We start from the raw sequence: 20,250 nt of genomic DNA, 5'->3' as shown, positions 1-20,250 counted from the left end.
CTTACAGACCAGACATGTTCATTTTCTTTGCTCATCCTGATTTCTAATGAGTGAAATAAGGCTTTTTTAATAAAGCGTTTTTCGTTTGCAGGGTCTATATCCCGAATCACATGGAATTGTGGACAATAAGATGTATGATGTCACTCGTAATGCCTCTTTCAGTTTGAGAGTCGATGAGAAATTCAACCCCTCGTGGTACCTGGGTGAACCAGTGAGTATAAGCACACAGATGAAACTAAAAAAATCAATATGCACGAATCTAACTCTATACATGAACCGTGATATATTTTATATCCAACATTATCTGCATACAGTGCTGGGTAGTAACTGATTATATGTAATCTGGATTATGTAATGTACTTGTTATTAAATTATTAACCCATGGTTTCACAGACAAGGTTTAAGTCTAGTCTCAGACTACCTGCATATCACGTAAAGCGACTCTCAACTACCTGATTTTTTTATTTCGACACAAAATGTATCGGTCAGCTCTTTAAAGTTGTCCAATTTTATCCACATACATACAGTATACCCGTGTAGCGCGATATATAAAATATAAAATTAAGAATATAAAACAACTAGGCTACTTGTTTGCTTGCATCATTGCAAAATGTAAAATATTATTACCCAGCTCTAATCTGCTAAATGCAACTGTTTTAAGATTATTATTAAATGTAAAGATATTAAGAAGATATTATAAACATTGAAATCATGATTTTCTGTAAAGCTGCTTTGAAACAATGTGTATTGTGAAAATCACTTTACAAATAAATTTATATATTTGAGATGACCCTATTCATATAGATTATTTAAGGAAATTTCTTGTGGGAACCTTTAAACTGAATTTAGATGTCAGTGTCTTTTTTTTTTTAAAGGTTCTGAATAAGTAATAATTGATTTGCTGGGATTTCATGGTTAAATGTGGTCATGTATCAAAAAGATTTATTTTTCCAAAGACAAAAAAAAAAAAAAAAAAAAATCATACAAAAATAGAAAGATTATTTATTATAAAGACCACTTGATCATTATATTTTCTTTAGACAAAAGCAAGAATGTTACTTAATGTAGGTAAATATAATAATTGCTTGAATATTTACAACTTAATTTCACCATAAACAAAAGCTAAATTAGCTATAATATGAAAGTAACTAAAAAAAATGTTTTAGTGAATGTTTAATTTACTTTACATACTATAAATGATGACAACTTCAAAAGGCCTTAAGGTTTATTGTGATGTCTTTTTAAAATATTCATATTTCTTATGTACAAAAAAGCAAAAATGCTAAGCAAAAATAGTATTTAATCAAAACTGTTAAATAGTATTAACTAGTACACCAAACCCAATAGAAAATAAGCCGTTCAGTTTTGGATACGTCGCAATTTGGCTCGGACTGTGACCATCATAATTCTTCAATAGCACATCCTTTTAAATTCCTGTTTCACGACTCATAACTTAGCCTCGGTATGCACTGCTGGAAGTTCTTTTAGATCACTCTGTTCTGGACAAATCCTCTCGCATTTGTTTTTTTGTTGTCAAGATATAGAGTGGAACATAGAGTTTATAGAGTTTAGACATAGTTTCTTCAAGCTCTTGAGGCAGAGATTGTCCAAATGATCCTGTATCAGTGTGGGATAAGAGGAAAGTCACACCCATCCTCTGTTACCTCCCTCATCATCATCATTATCTTTAGAGTTCACCAAAATAGCTGTTTGAAGGAAATGAAGGGTGGTGCACAGATGTGCAAGCAAACATGAAGCAAATGGTCAAAAAGACATCCTGGTTGGTGCCGGCCAGTGCTTCTAAACTTCCTTTAACTCTTCACTGGGAACACTTGCCCGTGTTATTCGTTTTGGTGCTACGCGCCTTTGTTTTGCCCCGTCCATGGTGCTGAAATGTGTGCAGTGTGAGGAGTTCTACTAGAAGATCTAGAGATTTGCTTGAGAAAAGTGGCAGATGTTGCCATTTGAGACTAAATAACTAACGGTCTCTAATGTTCATATTCAGTGGTAGCCTGTGTAACCTTAAACTGGGCTAGAATACATCTTGTAAATTGCCTTGTACAGTAATTACAGAGATGGCTTTGTGGTTTCTGACTGAAGGCGTGTATGCTTGAATTTTTTGTGCTTCTTCATGACTTCATGAGTACTTCACCGTAGGAGCAACTAGGGATGTGCCGAAGCCTAAATCCGAATTGTCAATTACATTGTGTCAGTACATCATGATTTCACTTATCACATGAAGAGAGTAAGGAGAGATGACTGACAGGACGGGACTGGATTCTGAGCGTCATTGACAAATATCTTATCTTGTAAAATGTGTTGCCAGTAGTGGCGTTCTCTATACGTGTGATTGCGAATTTGGAAAGTTAAAGTAAAAAGCGAGCGCGCATTAAAAAAGCGATTTCAATACTCAGCATATTGATAGCATCTCCCTGATGCCCACAAATTATATGTAATATAATTACCCGACTAAATAACTGCAAGAGAATACAAAAGCATTGAAATTGATTTTGTTCATATTTTTGTTCCGTCACCATGTCTCTTTAGGGCCTCCGTAGAATGTGTCGTTTCCTTTCCAAACAGTATTCGGCTTCGGACACATCCCTAGTAGGCGACCATTTTTAGTTTTTACTTTTGTTCTTCCAAAGGAACTGTGAATGAATGAAGCTGGATTTCCAGTTCCTTAACTAAGACTAAAACCATAAAAATATTTTCATTACTTGAAATAAAATAAACATTAACTGAAAGAAAATTTTATATAAATTAAATGAAAATATAAAAAATCTTGTACTTATTTTTTTGAAGTACAAATTTTTTTTTTTTTTAAAGGCAACATTTAATTTTCATTTAGTTGAAGAACTAATATCACTAAAACTAAATAAACTAAGACTAAAAACTCAAACTTAATAAAATATATAGATTTTTTTAAAAAGAATAAAAATTACACAACAAAAACAACACTCAACAAAATTACTAAAGATTTTATTGTTATTTAAAAAAAAATAGTTAAAGTTTATTCAAAATATTAACAAAATCTATATCATTGATATTAAAAAACACTGCCTTAGCATGAATCAAGTTCATTTAAAAAGCTGCAGAAAAGTTGCAGAAATTTTGACTGAGGTTCTCTCGTCTTGCTTTGCTTGCAGGTGTTTTTTCTTTTCTTTTTTTCTATCTTTTCATCTTCATCTTTTGTCAGCACTCTCATTCCGTTTTTCCTGTGATTGTTTTTAGGTTTGGCTCACAGCCATGAAAAACAAACTAAAAACGGCAACTTTCTTCTGGCCTGGATCCGATGTGAAAATCAACGGAAAATACCCAAATTTCTGGGTGAAGTATGACAGGTGGATATTTACAATACCGCATTGTTTTGCAATACCCAATTGTTTTAACATTGTTATTAACTGGATTCTAACATTTTAAAAGCACGACACATTAGAGTTGTGAGGACTGACTGTAATTCACAACAAAAACTAGCTTTTGAAAAGAAGGTTACACAGCGTAATACATTCATTACACTCCATGTAGACTTCTGCTGAACTCAATAGAAGATATCAGGGTTTTTAGTAACAGCCATCAATAGTTAGAAAGATCAGATGATTTAAATAACGGGCATCAATATATTAACTATAACTATAAATATATTAATAGCTGTTCTGAACACACTAGAGCAAAGATATACTGTTGTTGTTGTTGTTGTTGTTGTTTTTAAAGGAACATTCCCTTTGAAAAGAGGATGCACAAAATCTTTGAATGGTTGCATTTACCTGAAGGAGAAAGGTAATGCTATTTATTTCCATTACCTTTTGGTTATTTTGTTTTAGGCCTACTGGTTTAGTTTGTTCTGCCTAGACTGGAAAAACATGCAATTCTTACCATAAAGAGCTATTTCTGCCTTACTTAACCCTTTGTTGATATAAACTTATGTACTTGGGTGATGTTACATAATATTTTTTACTTAAATGAAATCAGTTAATTTAGATGTCATTTGTAGTTTTTTTCAGTGTATATACTCTGTTTTAGGCCAGATTTTTACACCTTATACTTCGAAGAGCCTGATTCTGCGGGTCATCGATATGGACCAATGAGTAGCCAGGTACACTGAAGACAAACCACATGTGCATAAAATTGATGAACTTCAGTTTCTTCCGTTTATTTTGGGGGCAAATGTCTGATTTAGGATATGAAACAGTAAATAAACACAGTCATTGTTACTTTTTTTGTTGATGAAGTGTATGCAATACTAGAGAATTTGCAATGATTGATATAACTATCAATGTTTTTCTCTCATGACTGCAAAGAAAAAAACATAAAAGCCAGCATTTTATGTCTTTTGGTGTTAGCGCTCTTAAATACTGTACATAATCAGTATGCTGGTGCTGAGTGTTTTCATTCAAAACTGTGATTGATTTTTGTGTTTCAGGTAATTGAGGCTTTGCTGAATGTTGACAGACTTATTGGCATGTTGATGGAGGGCCTCAAGGAAAGACAGTTGGACAAATGTGTCAACCTGGTTCTGGTGTCTGACCACGGTAAGTACTGTGATGGTTTATTGTGTTTATCATGCATAAATTGCATTTTGTGTGTGTTGGTATATGAACAAACAGTTATGCTAATAGTTAGATCACTGACTGTAATTTGTGAGCAAGTTTAGCCATCTGGTAACACTTTATTTTGATGATCCCCTCAAGTAATGTCGCACCTACATGCCAACTAACTCTTATTATAGAGTTAAGGGGCTTTCACACCGGAGGAACGTTTACATAGTTCCTATAACTATTGGCAGAAGTAACACCAGAGGAACTGGGAATGAGTTTAGTTAAAGGAACTCCTTTTGGGGGGGACTAAATTAGCTCCTACTTCAGAGTAGGGTCTAAACCAGCACAACCTGAACTGCCAGTGTAGTGTAGTAAAGTGTAGGCTGATTGGCCGAACATATGCCATACGAAACAGCACCCACCATTTTTAAAAAGCCATGTAAATACACAGTTTTCATATATTTACGCCACAAAACTAACATAAATATACAGAAAGCTATTGTTAACAGCATTTCCCTGTCGCCTTTGTCTGCGGTGTTGTGTTCTATAGCACTGCAGGTTGTCGTAGAAGAATTTGAGCCCTTCAGCCCTCCTTTTTGCTCTTTAAATTACATAACTTGTACATCTACATTCCATCTCTGATGTCACGAAACCCACGACACAACAAAAACACAAATCCAATCATGATGTCCTTCATCCTCTAGTTGTTGACGTTGTTGAATGCTGCACTTTGACTTCAGCTGAACAATGGCCGAAATGTGGAACAACAGCCAAAAAGCATAATTTCCTTGTTACTTCGTCAACAGAATGTCTAAAATGGACCATCAAAATAAAGTGTAACCAGCCATCTTCAGTCTAGTTCGCTAATAAACGATAATTGTCATCATATAAACATAATTACAGTGCCTAGTAATCTTTCGAGTTACAGATAGCAGTCAACAAGGCAATAGCAAGAGTCGAGACATGAGCTTCCTGAGCTTCAGACACATACAACACACTCACTGGCAAAAGGCTACAGCCAAGAAAATCCCAAGCACAGCAATAGAAGAATAAAATAAATAAAAATACAGGCAGAGTATTTTGGACACAAATGCCAACTAGGTTCTAGTGGATCATAAGTAATGATTGAGAGGGATTATTTTTTTATGAGTCCTGCATAGTGCACCTTTAACTTCAACATGAGACTATTAATTGGAAGATGTTATGGCAGGAGCTATAAAACCCCTTTTAATGAAAATGTGGTGATTTATAGTGCTATGTGCACTATGTGCTATTCGCCATGTAGAAAATAGTACATTTGTGAACAAGTGAACGACTTCAGCCGTAGCTTCCGCGTCTATTTATAATGTAGGGGGCAGGACTAGATTCTAGAGAGCATTTGATTGGACAGAAAATCTGATGAAAAGCTGAAGTGCAACATGTCATGTCAAGTCAAGTCAAGTCACCTTTATTTATATAGTGCTTTTTACAATACAGATGGTTTCAAAGCAGCTTTACAGTGATAACAGGGAAATAATGCAACAAAGTTTGTTTCTTAAAGAAAATAGCTTCATAGTCTAGCTTAAGTTAGTTCAGTGATGGTTCATTTTTGTTGTAAAAAAGTTATAAATTTAGGTCATTTATGGGCCATTCTACAGAATTGGTTCAAAGAGTTGGAAACGTCTTGAAAAAAATATATTTTTTCACAAATTTTGTATATATGCAAATTGTATAATATCTAAGGTACACATTTCTAGTAATTGTGCAGTTAATTATCATATTGTATTTTCAGAAAGTTTTGGAATATTTTTCCTCTCCCCAAATTTGTCACTACCGAAAAACAATAAATAATTTCATAAGAAGGCTTATATTGGCCTATTAATATTTTGTTTACATCTACCTTGTAAATATATTTTTGCTATTTAAATAAAAGTTTTCACAGGTAAATCAATAACAATTACAATTTTAACAATATTTCAAGTGTAATTTATAAGATTTGTTGTATTTTGCATCCAATCTTACTGTTAATCATACTGATTTCAAAGTTAAGGATTCATTAGTTTGAATATACATTGAACCAAACACTATAATAACATCGTAGTTGATAATTCAATATACTTTATTTTAGACAAAACATGCATGTTTTGGTCGTGATGGCACATTTTCTGTAGTGACAGTAATGTTTTGGTAGTGACCACATCACATTACAGAATTTTAACTCGCATACTAAAACACTACTAAAACATACTAAGATACTAATGATTTGCATAACTGTACAAAATTTTTGTTTATTTCCCCCAAACAAATGATTATGTGTTCCCTTTTGTCACTACCAAAACAATGATGACATGTTTCGGTAGTGACAATTTTAGATACTTTTGAGATGCTAATCAGCACATGGTTAACTAGCACAGTTCTGAAAAGTTGTACACACACAAAAACTAAATTTTATTGAATAACACTCAAAAAAACATGATGTCACAACCGAAACTTCACCACGTTTTGGTAGTGACTGTTTCGGTAGTGAGCCTACTTTTGAGCCTAGTTCAAAGATGATAACCAGTACAAGGTTACCTAGCACAGTTCTGAACTTATGGAATAACACCCAAAAAAGTTTGCTTAATTGCAGAAAAAAAGGTGTTTGGTAGTGACGTTCCTTAAAGTTACAGAGAGATTTTCAGACTTTTGAATACATTTCCCTCCACATGATGGTACCTATCTACAATCACTTTTTAAAAGAAATCAAAACGATATATTTAAAAACAACAATGGAAAACAACAACAACAACAAAAAAAAACATTTCAATATCATTTTCACAAGTTGATTCGGGGTTAGGGTTCGGGACAGCCCCCTCCCAATTGAAAGTACCCAATAAATTATGATTTTATATATATTAAGCTTACTGATATTTTAAATATTATTCTGGGATTCAATAGATAATAGAAGGATCTTTGTAAACATCTAAAATTTGAATACTTAATTTTTTTTTTTAATGTGTTTTTTTTGTTTGTGCGAAAAATGCTAGGAAGACTATTCCAAAGTTTAAGTGCTAAATAGAAACGGATCTACTGCAAGCAGTTGATTTTGATATTCTAGGTATTAACAACTGGACAGAATTTTGAGATCGCAATATGGATCGCCAATGCAGTGTTGACAGGACGGGGCTAATATGGTCATACTTCCTGGTTCTAGTACGAACTCTAGCTGCTGCATTTTTGGACCAACTGGACTTTGTAGAGACCCAGTAGAGCATTACAATAATCTAGCCTTGAGGTCATGAACGCATGAACTAACTGTTCGGCATTTTTCATTGAAAGCATATGTCGTAATTTAGATACATTTTTAAGATGGAAGAATGTGGTTTTACAGATGCTAGAAACCTGGCTTTCAAATGAAAGATTGGTATCAAAGAGCACACCCAGGTCCCTAACCGACGACAAAGACTTAACAGAGCACCCATCAAGTGTTAGACAGTATTCTAGGTTAGTACGTGCAGAGTTTTTTTGTCCAATAATTAGAAACTCTGTTTTTTTTCAGAATTAAGTAGTAGGAAATTACTAGTCATCCAAATTTTTATATCAGCTATGCATTCCGTTAATTTTGTACATTGGTAAGTTTCGTCGGGGCGTGAAGAAATATAGAGCTGAGTATCATCAGCATAACAGTGAAAACTAATCCCGTGCTTCCTAATGATATCTCCCGAGGGTAGCATGTACAGAGTGAAAAGCAACGGTCCTAGTACTGAGCCTTGTGGTACGCCATACTGAACTTGTGATCGATATGACATCTCTTCATTTACTGCTACAAACTGATAACGATCAGATAAGTATGATTTAAACCATGCTAATGCAATTCCACTAATGCCAACATAATTTTCGAGTCTATTCAAAAGAATGTTGTGGTCGATAGTGTCAAATGCAGCACTAAGATCCAGTAACACTAACAGAGAGATACAACCGGATGATGAAAGATACAACCACACGATCGGATGATAAGAGCAAATCATTTGTAACTCTAATGAGAGCAGTCTCAGTACTTTGATACTGAGAACTATGTCATCAAAATCATTGAGACATATTGGCCGAAGTGAGAGACTGTAAGTTTTGAATGCATCTATTTTGTCATTATCATTGTTTTAGAGCACACTAGCTTAAATATAACAGCAAGACTAACACATTCATACTAAAAGCCAAAAAAAATCAATTTTGATTTCATGGGAACTTGATCTAAAATTAAATTGCAAACAGAAAAAAATAAAGCTAATTCAAAATATTAATCAAAAATATAATAGTATCTCAATGATGCTAAAATATCACTGGTTCCCACTTAACTGGGTGGGCACAGAAGTTCATTAGCACAGCAGAGACATCTGTTTGACGTGTGTCTCCATTTGAGATTGGGGCAAATTAAAGGCGTGTGGGTTTGCACATGTGTCTCCTGCCCTTCAAGTACGCCATGAGGCTTGCTAGCATACTAATTTTGACTCTTGTGTTTTTAATTTTCTGTGCCGCTCTGCCTTTGTGGTTGGAGTGATTGTGAATGCATACTGAGCTTGTATATTTTGATGTGCTGCACATCAAGATGCATCACTGATGTTTAATTAGTACTCGCTCAAGAATATTATGAGAGAAGTGGAGGTTTTACTGTAAGCCTTTACTGTCAGTGAATTATATGCTTCCTTTGACACAACAAAGGGAACACATTAAGTTTGGCAAAATGTTTTATATCAATAAACTTATATCCCATAACTTTACTCACTGTATTTACTCACACTTTCTTCTTGTGAAAGAAAGAATTCATACTTGTTTGCCTTGACCTGGGGGTGAATAAATCATGAATTCATGAACAAAATTAAATGTGCAACCTGTGAAATATAAGTTCATTTCGAATGATTCTGTTCTTCTCTGTGTCTATAAAACATGCAGGGATGGAAGAAGCATCATGTAAGAAAGCTGCATACGTCTCCGATTATCTGGATAACACTGATGACATCACTGTCATCCCGGGCCCTGCGGCGAGAGTCCGGCCCAGACGTTTGCCTGATGAGTTCTTCTCCTGTAAGCAGATAGATTTGTCATAGATTTACCACATCCTTGCTGTTTGAGTGTTTCTTCAACTAATCACTTTGTTGCAGCAGTTGATTATTAATTTTTAATTAGATCTTGCAGGTTTGCCGTAAAAAGGTCACAATATAACTTTAAAATGGCTTTTTCATTATTTTTTTGCTAGTTTTCATATTCCACATATTTCTTTATACCATTAATATAAAACATACAATTCTTCATATATAACATTAATGTTAAAGACAGAAAAACTATGATAATCTAAGTACAACGTTATATAATCATCCATCCATCCATCTTCTTCCGCTTATCCGGGGCCGGGTCGCGGGGGTAGCAGTCTAAGCAGAGATGCCCAGACTTCCCTCTCCCTAGACACTTCCTCCAGCTCTTCCAGGGGGACACCGAGGCGTTCCCAGGCCAGCCGGGAGACATAGTCTCTCCAGCGTGTCCTAGGTCTTCCCCGGGGTCTCCTCCCAGTGGGACGCGCCCGGAACACCTTCCCGGGAAGGCGTCCAGGAGGCATCCGGAACAGATGCGCGAGCCACCTCAGCTGACCCCTCTCGATGTGGAGGAGTAGCGGCTCTACTCTGAGCTCCTCCCGAGTGACCGAGCTTCTCACCCTATCTCTAAGGGATCGCCCAGCCACCCTGCGGAGAAAGCTCATTTCGGCCGCCTGTATCCGGGATCTTGTCCTTTCGGTCATGACCCAAAGCTCATGACCATAGCTGAGAGTAGGAACGTAGATTGACCAGTAAATCGAGAGCTTTGCCTTGCGGCTCAGCTCTTTCTTTACCACGACAGACCGGTACATCGACCGCATTACTGCAGAAGCTGCACCAATCCGTCTGTCAATCTCCCGTTCCATCCTTCCCTCACTCGTGAACAAAACCCCAAGATACTTAAACTCCTCCACTTGAGGCAGGAACTCTCCACCAACCTGAAGTGGGCAAGCCACCCTTTTCCGACTGAGGACCATGGCCTCGGATTTGGAGGTGCTGATTCTCATCCCAGCCGCTTCACACTCGGCTGCAAACCGTCCCAGTGCATGCTGAAGGTCCTGGTTTGATGAGGCCAACACGACAACATCATCTGCAAAGAGCAGAGACGAAATCGTGTTGTCACCAAACCTGACACCCTCCGGCCCCTGGCTGCGCCTAGAAATTCTGTCCATAAAAATTATGAACAGAACCGGCGACAAAGGGCAGCCCTGCCGGAGTCCAACACGCACTGGGAACAAGTCTGACTTACTGCCAGCAATGCGAACCAAGCTCCTGCTTCGGTCGTACAGGGACCGGACAGCCCTTAGTAAAGGACCCTGGACCACATACTCCCGGAGCACCCTCCACAGGCCGCCGTGAGGGACATCGAATGCCTTCTCCAAATCCACAAAGCACATGTGGACTGGTTGGGCAAACTCCCATGAACCCTCCAGCACCCTGTAGAGGGTATAGAGCTGATCCAGTGTTCCACGGGCCCGGACGAGAATCACACTGTTCCTCCTGAATCCGAGGTTCTACTATCGGCCGTATTCTCCTCTCCAGTACCCTGGCATAGACTTTCCAAGGGAGGCTGAGAAGTGTGATCCCCCTGTAGTTTGAACACACCCTCCGGTCCCCCTTCTTAAAAAGAGGGACCACCACCCCGGTCTGCCATCCCAGAGGCACTGTCCCCGACCGCCACGCGATGCTGCAGAGGCGTGTCAGCCAAGACAGCCCCACAACATCCAAAGACTTGAGGTACTCAGGGCGGATCTCATCCACCCCCGGTGCCTTGCCACCGAGGAGTTTCTTGACTACCTCGGTGACTTCAGCTTGGGTGATGGACGAGTCCACCTCTGAGCCCTCAGCCTCTGCTTCCTCAATGGAAGACGTGATGGCGGGATTGAGGAGATCCTCGAAGTATTCCTTCCACCGTCCAACGACATCCCCAGTTGAGGTCAACAGCTCCCCACCTCTACTGTAGACAGCGTTGGTAGGGCACTGCTTCCCTCTCCTGAGGCGCCGGACGGTTTGCCAGAATCTCTTCGAGGCCAGCCGATAGATCTCTCTGACAGGAGACTCGGCCAAACGTTCCCAGCAGACCCTCACAGTACGCTTGGGTCTGCCGAGTCTGTCCAGCTTCCTCCCCCGCCATCGGATCCAACTCACCACCAGGTGGTGATCAGTTGACAGTTCCGCCCCTCTCTTTACCCGAGTGTCCAAGACATACGGCCGCAGGTCAGATGAAACGACCACAAAGTCGATCATCGACCTACGGCCTAGGGTGTCCTGGTGCCACGTGCACTGATGGACACCCTTATGCTTGAACATGGTGTTCATTATGGACAAACTGTTACTAGCACAGAAGTCCAATAACTGAACACCGCTCGGGTTCAGATCAGGGGGGCCGTTCCTCCCAATCACGCCCCTCCAGGTGTCACTGTCACTGCCCACGTGGGCATTGAAGTCCCCCAGTAGAACGACGGAGTCCCCAGTTGGAGCACTTTCCAGCACCCTTCCCAGAGACTTCAAGAAGGCCGGGTACTCTGCACTGCCGTTTGGCCCGTAGGCACACACGACAGTGAGAGACCTATCCCCGACCCGTAGGCGCAGGGAAACGACCCTCTCGTTCACCGGGGTGAACTCCAACACATGGCGGCTGAGCTGGGGGGCTATAAGCAAACCCACACCAGCCCGCTGCCTCTCACCATGGGCAACTCCAGAGTGGTGAAGAGTCCATCCTCTCTCGAGGAGTGTGGTTCCAGAGCCCAAGCCGTGCGTAGAGGTGATCCCGACTATCTCTAGTCGGAACCTCTCAACCTCACGCACAATCTCAGGCTCCTTCCCCACCAGCGAGGTGACGTTCCACGTCCCTAGAGCTAGCTTCCGTGTCCAGGGATCGGGTTGTCGAGGCCCCCGCCTTCGACTGCCGCCCGATCCTCTCAGCACCGGCCCCTTACGGTCCCTCCTACAGGTGGTGAGAAGGTGAAGGTGGCCCCACGTCGCTCCTTCGGGCTGAGCCTGGCCCCCGTGGGGGGAGGCCCGGCCACCAGGCGCTCGCATACGAGCCCCAACCCCGGGCCTGGCTCCAGGGTGGGGCCCCGGCTGCGCCATACCGGGCGACGTCACGGTCCTCGGTTTAATTTTTCTCATAAGGAGTTTTTGAACCGCTCTTAGTCTGACCCGTCGCCTAGGACCTGTTTGCCTTGGGAGACCCTACCAGGGGCATATAGCCCCGGACAACATAGCTCCTAGGGTCTTATAAATAACTTATATAACATTATATCATTTTATATAAAACGTTTTTCATTTTTTATACAATTTGCGACTGAACCACAGTTGTGGTGCAATTTTCACTGTGACCAACAATTTTGTCCCTAATAAAGTTTTAGCATTTTTTAACACTATACTGTATGAGTTAGTGTTGTTTACCAGTGTCAGTAAAGAACCTGAAATGAAATATGTAAAAACAATATAGAATAAATAAATAAATAAAACAATTGTTTTAAATAAATAAAAACAAAAACAACAATCAGCAAGAATGCATTAAATTGATCAGATGCGACAGTAAAAAATAAAAATTAATCAAATTTTCAAATGAAAGCAGTTTTTTTAACCTTTCATTAAAGAATTCTGAAAATATATATATCACATTTTCCACAACAGTTATTTAACAGAACATCTGTTTTCAACATGGGTGGTAATAATAATAAATGTTTCTTGAGATTAGAATAATTTCTGAAGGACCATGTGACACTGAAGACTGGAGTAATGATGCTGAAAATTGAACTTTGCAAATTAAATTTAAAAATATGTTCAAATAGAAAAGTTATTTTAAATTGTAATAATATTTCACAATATTTTTAATCAAATAAATACAGCATTGATGAGCAAAAACATCTTACCAACCCCAAATAAACGGTAGTGTAAATATCATGAGAGAGTGTAAAAAGCGGGCCTATAGTGCACATAGTTGAAGAAACACTCATTTATAAAATGTGTTTTGCCCATTAAATGCAAGTCAAACGATCCATCTATTTTCTTTCCCCGTATTCATCTGGCAGTTGATTATGAAGGTCTGGTGAAGAACCTTTCGGTATGAGCCTGTCATCATCCCCACACCTCACTTATAGACCACATCTTCTGCTTAATCATGCTGAAACCATTATTCTTTCCTTCTTTCTTTCTGTTTGAAGTGCAGAGAACCTGATCAGCCAATGAGACCGTATCTAAAGGAGCACCTCCCCAAACGCCTTCACTTTGCAAATAGCATCCGTATCGAGCGAGCACACCTCTACATGCAGCCACAGTGGCAAGCAGCACTGTGAGTTTGACGCTTGTCATGTCAAAATGAGTGCTATAATGAAGGAAATCAGTATCCTCAAAGTATTAATGTGTTTGTAAAACTTGTGGGGAAAAACCGTTTAACCGTTTGATGTTTTTGATCAATGTGAAAACCGTTCCGTTTCAAAATGGTAACTAGAATTTGACTGAAGACATTTGAAGATTTGGTTACACTTTATTTCGATAGGCCACTTTAGGCATTCTACTAACTCTCATTAGAGTATTTGTAGACTGTTAGGTTAGAGTTTTGGTTGTTAGAATAAGTTGACATGGAGTTGTAAATTTACTTATAGTCAGTAGAATGCCTTCTGGAGAGCATCAAAATAAAGTGTTAGCAGATGTTAAGCAGACATTCTACTAGTACTCTAATAATCACTGGAAATTTACATGTAGTTGCAAACTGAGTAGAAGTGGACCATCAAAATAAAGTGTTACCAAAGATTATTATAATTTTTTTTTTTAATCAGCACTCAAGCTGGCATTTACTCGGTACGTAAGTATTTTGTAAAGTATTTTTCCTTCCCACCTTGGTCAACAGAAAACCGAGTGAAATTAAATACTGCAGTGGTGGCTTCCATGGTTCAGATAATGTCTTCAAGAACATGCAGGTTGGTTTTTAAAATACTGTCATATTCAAAGCACTTGTCTTGTATTATGCAAGTAAATATATAAAACACATTTCAAGCATAGTCATCTAGATATTGATGATTTTAGCTGATGTTACTAACAGATTTTCTTGACCCATTGTGCCGAAACGTGCCGTTTAAAAGCCTTCTTTCCCAAAACATAATTTAAAATGTACTGTAAAGTAGAATTTATAGAAGTGCACTTAAGTGTGTTAAAAATTAAAAATTCTGTCATTAATAACTCTCATGTCATTGCAAATCCGTAAGACTTTCATTCATCTTCAGAATACAAATGAAGATCTTTTTAATGAAATCTGAGAGCTTTCTGTCCCTCCATTGACAGCTATGCAAATACCACTTTGACGCTTCAAAAAGTTCAAAAAGAGGTTGTAAAAGAATTGAGCGGTTTAGTCAAAATTTTCTGAAGAGACTTGATTGCTTTACATGATGAACGTCTCGGTTACGTATGTAACCCTCGTTCCCTGAGGAGGGAATGACGAAATGGGGGTTATGCTTAGAAGCCTATCACATTCGAGTTCTACAATACGAACCAATGGCAATGAAAATGCCATGGGTCTGCGGAATTTGCATAGTGCAACTCCACCCCACCGCGTGTGTATAAAAGGAGGGACGCTGGCAATCTCGCATTATGTTTTCCGCTGAGAAGCCAAGACTGAACTCCAGGCCGTTCCAGCGGTACAGCGGTTGTGGCAGAGGGACGGAACGTCTCCGTTCCCTCCTCAGGGAACGAGGGTTACATATGTGAACCGAGACTTTCCCTTTCATTCAGTCACTACGAGTTATGTCAGTGAATGACGAAATGGGGGTCCCAATTCAATCACGCCACAGCGGCTGTCTTCCAGTGCCCTGCGCAAGACTGAGCTCCCTGTCGTGAGACTAGCACGGACGAAGGGCTAGGCTTAACGCAGGAATACCAAGGTACACTGGGTGTGATATCCAAGGTGGAATATGTAAAACAGCGCCTACCCATAGGGAGGACTTAGAATACACATATGACCCAGGAGCGGGATGCATATGGAAAACTCAGAGGTATCCAGCCCGCAGGGTGGAATGTTTCAACCTTGAGATGGCAAGAGGGGTAATGCTAAGGGAAAACACGTGCTCGGAGGAGACTTACCATGGAAATACACATGTGGGGGGTTGCCCAACGGGGGAACCATGCACATGGAGGCACCTAGCCAATCACGAGCGCTGACCGAGCGGGCATGCACTCTGGTGACGGCATCAACAGTGCAGGAGGAACTCAGGGTCAAAGAAGAACTCATCTGAGTGAAATAGCGCACGTTTTCAGTCCGTGGAGTAGAATGGTGCAGCAAGTGATGGCTCCGAGCAGGTCCTACTTACTGGCTAGTGGAAGCGAGCACATGAGAGGACACTGGCTCTATGCGGAGATTGTAGAATCATCTCGCAAAAGTATTGGGTGTCGCCCAGCCTGCAGCTCTGCATATGTCTGTTAGCGAGGCGCCATGCGCTAGAGCCCAGGAGGAAGCCACACTCCTGGTAGAGTGTGCCTTCACCCCTAGGGGGCATGGACGACCCTGCATCTGGTAAGCCAAGACAATGGCATCTACTATCCAGTGAGACAACCTTTGCTTGGAGAGAGCCTTTCCCTTCAGCTTCCCACCATAACAGACAAAGAGCTGGTCTGAGGTCCTGAAACACTGCATTCTGTCTACGTAAGCACGGAGAGCGCGTACTGGACAGAGCAGTGCCAAGGCTGGGTCTGCCTCCTCCGAGGGCAGCGCTTGCAGGTTCACCACCTGATCCCTGAAAGGAGTGGTGGGAACCTTGGGCACGTATACAGGGCGGGGTCTCAAGATAACGTGAGAGTTAGCCGGCCCGAATTCCAGTCACGCTTCGTCAACTGAAAATGCCTGCAGGTCCCTTACCCTCTTGATGGAGGCCAAAGCGACCAGGAGCGCTGTCTTCATAGACAGGAACTTAAGCTCCACTGATCGCAATGGCTCAAAGGGAGCTCTCTCCAGGGCTGATAAGACCACTGCAAGGTCCCAGGAGGGTATAAGAGGACAGCAAGGAAGATTTAGTCTCCTCGACCCCCTCAGGAACCTGACGACCAGATCATGCTGTCCCACCGTTTTCAACTCCACAAGGTTGTGGTGCACAGAGATGGCAAACCTTGAGAGTGGAAGGAGACAGCCTTCGTTCCAACCCTTCTTGGAGGAAGGATAGCACGGACCCGATCGGGCATTTTCTGGGGTCTTCTCGGCGAGCCAGGTAATGAAGAGGTTCCACTTCAACGCATAGGCGTGTCTCGTGGACAGGGCCTTAGTGGAAGTGATGATAGCCACCAGCTGAGGTGCCATCCAGAACCCACACATGCAGGTTCCACAGATCGGGACGTGGGTGCCAGAGGGTGCCCCGTCTCTAAGAAAGAAGGTCCTTCGCCCTCGGCGGCAAGCAGACTGAGGCATCTGAGCCGGCCGCTGGGTGGAGGCAGCAGCTGGCCACCGGGGAAGATGGCCTCAGTCTGTTTCTGGGCAGCCGTTGGGCTGTTCGACCGCGCCGCCGAAGAGGCCAGCCTGGGATATGGGAGAGTTGAGGAACCGGGTCCGCTCAGCCTCTCGCATATCAGCCAGGTTTAGCCACAGGTGTCTCTCCTGGACCACAGCTGTGGACATCACCTGACCCAGGGAGCGTGCGGTCACCTTCGTCGCCCAGATAGCGAGGTCGGTGGCGGCATGCAGCTCTTCCATTAGCCCCAGATCAGCTCTACCCTTGTGCATGTCCCTGAGCATCCGGGCCTGGTAGACCTGCAGGATGGACATGGCATGCAGCGAGGACTTCATTTCGGCTGGAGGGACGCTCTCGATCACACCCTTCACCAGTAGGGTGGCGACCGCCGCACGAATGACAGGGGCATTGCCACCCACCATGGTATAGCGGACTCCCCGGAAGCGGGGAGGAGACCGTGCGAACTGAATCGCATAGCCAAGCCTGATGGTTCTCGTGGTCCAGGCTCTAGCCAGGCTCCCAAAAACTGAACCAGCGGGGTCATTCGAACCACAGACGTACCCACGATGGGGCAGCGAGGCGGAATGACCGGCCCGGACATGGGAGGCAGAGCGTCCCGGTGTGGGGGCACGGTCATATGCCGCGTCCTGACAGAGGAGGCCAGGGAAGGATAAGCGTTCCATGGGGGCCTGCTCTGACAGGGGTCTGGGATTCTATAGGATTTCGCCACCAGGGTAGACAAAAATCTACAGGCTTTGGAGGGGTGCTTTGGATCACCACGCCAGGTAGAAGCGCTCTGAGGACACAACTGCATCGCAACAGAGCGCTCCGCCGGGGGGACCCCAGTGTACCCTTTAGCCATGGCCCCATCGAGGAAAGAGAAGGAGGAGGAGGACACCGAATGATCACAGGGAGACAATTGTGACTTCCAGGACCTTGTGACCTTCTCATGCACCTCTGGGAAGAAAGGTATTGGGGACGGGCGCTGACGGCGCCCAAAAACCTGTCATCCAGTCGCGAGCGCTCGGGTCAGGGTGAAGGATTCCATTCCAGCCCAATGCTCGTGGCTGCCCGGGAGAGCATGGCTGTCAATTCCGGATCAGACTCGGGCAATACTGGCACACCCGAAGGCGGCAGCAAAGCCGAATCTTCATCTCCGGAAGACTCCAGCCCACCTTGTGATGCGGCTCATCATCTGGAGCGCCGAATGAGATGCGGGGAGTGTCCGAAGACGGTCCCGCGATCTCAGCCTGAAAACTTGCGGGTTGTGGTGTGCAAGAGGGGGGTGTGGCCCGAGGAAGAATCGTCGGGGCTTTATATTACACACTGTAAACCTCAGGTCAACCTGGCCACCAGCCAAAGTATCACCTCTCGCGGAGGGGATGGATCGGGGTGTGGCAGAGGGGACTCTACCTCCACAGAAGTCATTGAGTCTAGACCGCAGCACCGCGGTGGTCATATTCCCGCAATGAGAACATGATTCATCCACAAACGCTGACTGAGCGTGATCTAAGCCCAAACACGCTAGGCAGCGATTGTGCTCATCAGATGGCACGAACCAACCGCACCCAGAAGTGCACGTGCGAAACATCTTTAAAAAGACGTGCCACACGCAAGCTCTTTTGTGAGGAGAGGAAAGCTCAGCAGAGTGCTGAAGCACCCAGGGAGAAGCACACACACTGTTGGCAGATCACTGCTCAGATCATCAGCAGGCAATGTGATCTCGCTGGAACGTGCCATTGCACCAACTCACTGGAGAGCCGCTCGTCTCGTAGTCTCGAAGAACTCAGATACAGGCTTGCAGTGGTGTGAAGAGAAGCTCTTGGCTCCGAAGCAAAAACATAATGCGAGATTGCCAGCGTCCCTCCTTTTATAGCCTCCCTCCAGAGTTGCGCTATGCAAATTCCACAGACCCATGACATTTTCACTGAGTTACACGAGAATGAACCTCATTGGTTCTTGCTGAAGCTCAAACGTGCTGTGTAACATGAGAATTAACCTCATTGGTTCTTGCAGAAGCTCAAACGTGCTGCGTAATACGAGAATTAACCTCATTGGTTCTTGCAGAAGCTCAAACGTGCTGCGTAACACGAGAATGAACCTCACTGGTTCTTGCAGAAGCTCAAACATGCTGCGTAACACGAGAATAATCATCATTGGTTCTTGAAGAAGCTCAAACGTGCTGCATACCACGAAAATTAACCTCATTGGTTCTTGTTGAAGCTTTTCCCCCCAAAAAAGAAGAAAAAAAGGTTGTTGATTGTGGTCTGTGGAATGTTGGTCCACTCCTCTTCAATGGCTGTGCGAAGTTGCTGGAGATTGGCAGGACCTGGTTGTGCCTGTGATTGTGGTCTGTGTTTTTGGAACTATTGTGGGTGCTTTGTTGACATATCCAATGACCCTGAATAGTACTTAAACACCAAAGCCACACTATAAAATGTCTAATTTACATTGCATTAGACAACACAATGTTAAAGGGATAGTTCACCCAAAATAGTTCACCCAAAAATGAAAATTAGCCCATGATTTACTCACCCAGTCAAACAGCCATTCACTACTTTTTGTGTACATACAAAAAGTCTTAGATCTTTGAGTTCAGCTCATGAAAAGTATGGGCAAAAACAAAAGTGTTGCGTTTATAATTTTGTTCAGTGTAGTTATTACTTCTTTAGTCTCAGTGCCCTGCATTTTTATTCATTATTTATTTATTTATTTATTTATTTATTTTAAAGAAAATGGTTCACAGAGTTGCCCCATAAGTTCTCCATTACTTCTTGTGGCTGTTCCAGCGTTTTCTTCTCTTTTAGTTTCTACACCATCAACATAAACCCTCATAAATCTGTCATAGACACCAAAAAAACATTTCTATTTTCAGTTTCTGCTTGAGGCTCTGTTCAAATACTTCTGTGATGGAATTTAATGAGGTTTAGGAGGCCAAGTACTTAGATGGGGATTATACTGAATTCATATTAAAGGATCTGGGTAAATTCCCATGAAGAGGATTATGATACCCTGGGTCTTTCTACAAACACTGAGAAAAATCCAGACGTGCCCTTTAAATGAACTCCTGTCCATTGAGAATAACTCCATAGTGCCAGATTCACACTTAGTAGTTCCTTCAAACTGGAAGGTGTTCAGATTGCAGTTATAAACACACACTCAAGCCACATTTTGGACCTTTGACAGAGTCTTGTTTATGTCTGTGACGTGGGTGTACTTCTAGCCATC

The 20,250-nt window shown here is 42.0% G+C and overlaps 1 protein-coding gene across 1 annotated transcript in view; it reads left to right on the top strand.

Annotated features, from left to right (window-relative positions):
• The window catches only part of enpp1 (ectonucleotide pyrophosphatase/phosphodiesterase 1), a 78,593-nt gene that overhangs the window by 36,045 nt on the left and 22,298 nt on the right, over nucleotides 1-20,250 (top strand). The window contains exons 8-16 of the mRNA XM_084090307.1: nucleotides 92-211; nucleotides 3,235-3,344; nucleotides 3,715-3,780; nucleotides 4,024-4,096; nucleotides 4,424-4,532; nucleotides 9,444-9,575; nucleotides 13,624-13,655; nucleotides 13,756-13,883; nucleotides 14,442-14,511. Coding sequence (XP_083946433.1) covers nucleotides 92-211; nucleotides 3,235-3,344; nucleotides 3,715-3,780; nucleotides 4,024-4,096; nucleotides 4,424-4,532; nucleotides 9,444-9,575; nucleotides 13,624-13,655; nucleotides 13,756-13,883; nucleotides 14,442-14,511 — 840 coding nt within the window. The remainder of the gene's footprint in view (nucleotides 1-91; nucleotides 212-3,234; nucleotides 3,345-3,714; nucleotides 3,781-4,023; nucleotides 4,097-4,423; nucleotides 4,533-9,443; nucleotides 9,576-13,623; nucleotides 13,656-13,755; nucleotides 13,884-14,441; nucleotides 14,512-20,250) is intronic.

The sequence above is a fragment of the Abramis brama genome (genome assembly GCF_963993115.1).
Source record: "Abramis brama genome assembly, chromosome: 18".
Lineage (NCBI taxonomy): Eukaryota > Metazoa > Chordata > Actinopteri > Cypriniformes > Leuciscidae > Abramis > Abramis brama.
The sequence above is the reverse complement of the archived record's forward strand: the minus strand, read 5'-3'. Positions and strand labels throughout refer to the sequence as shown.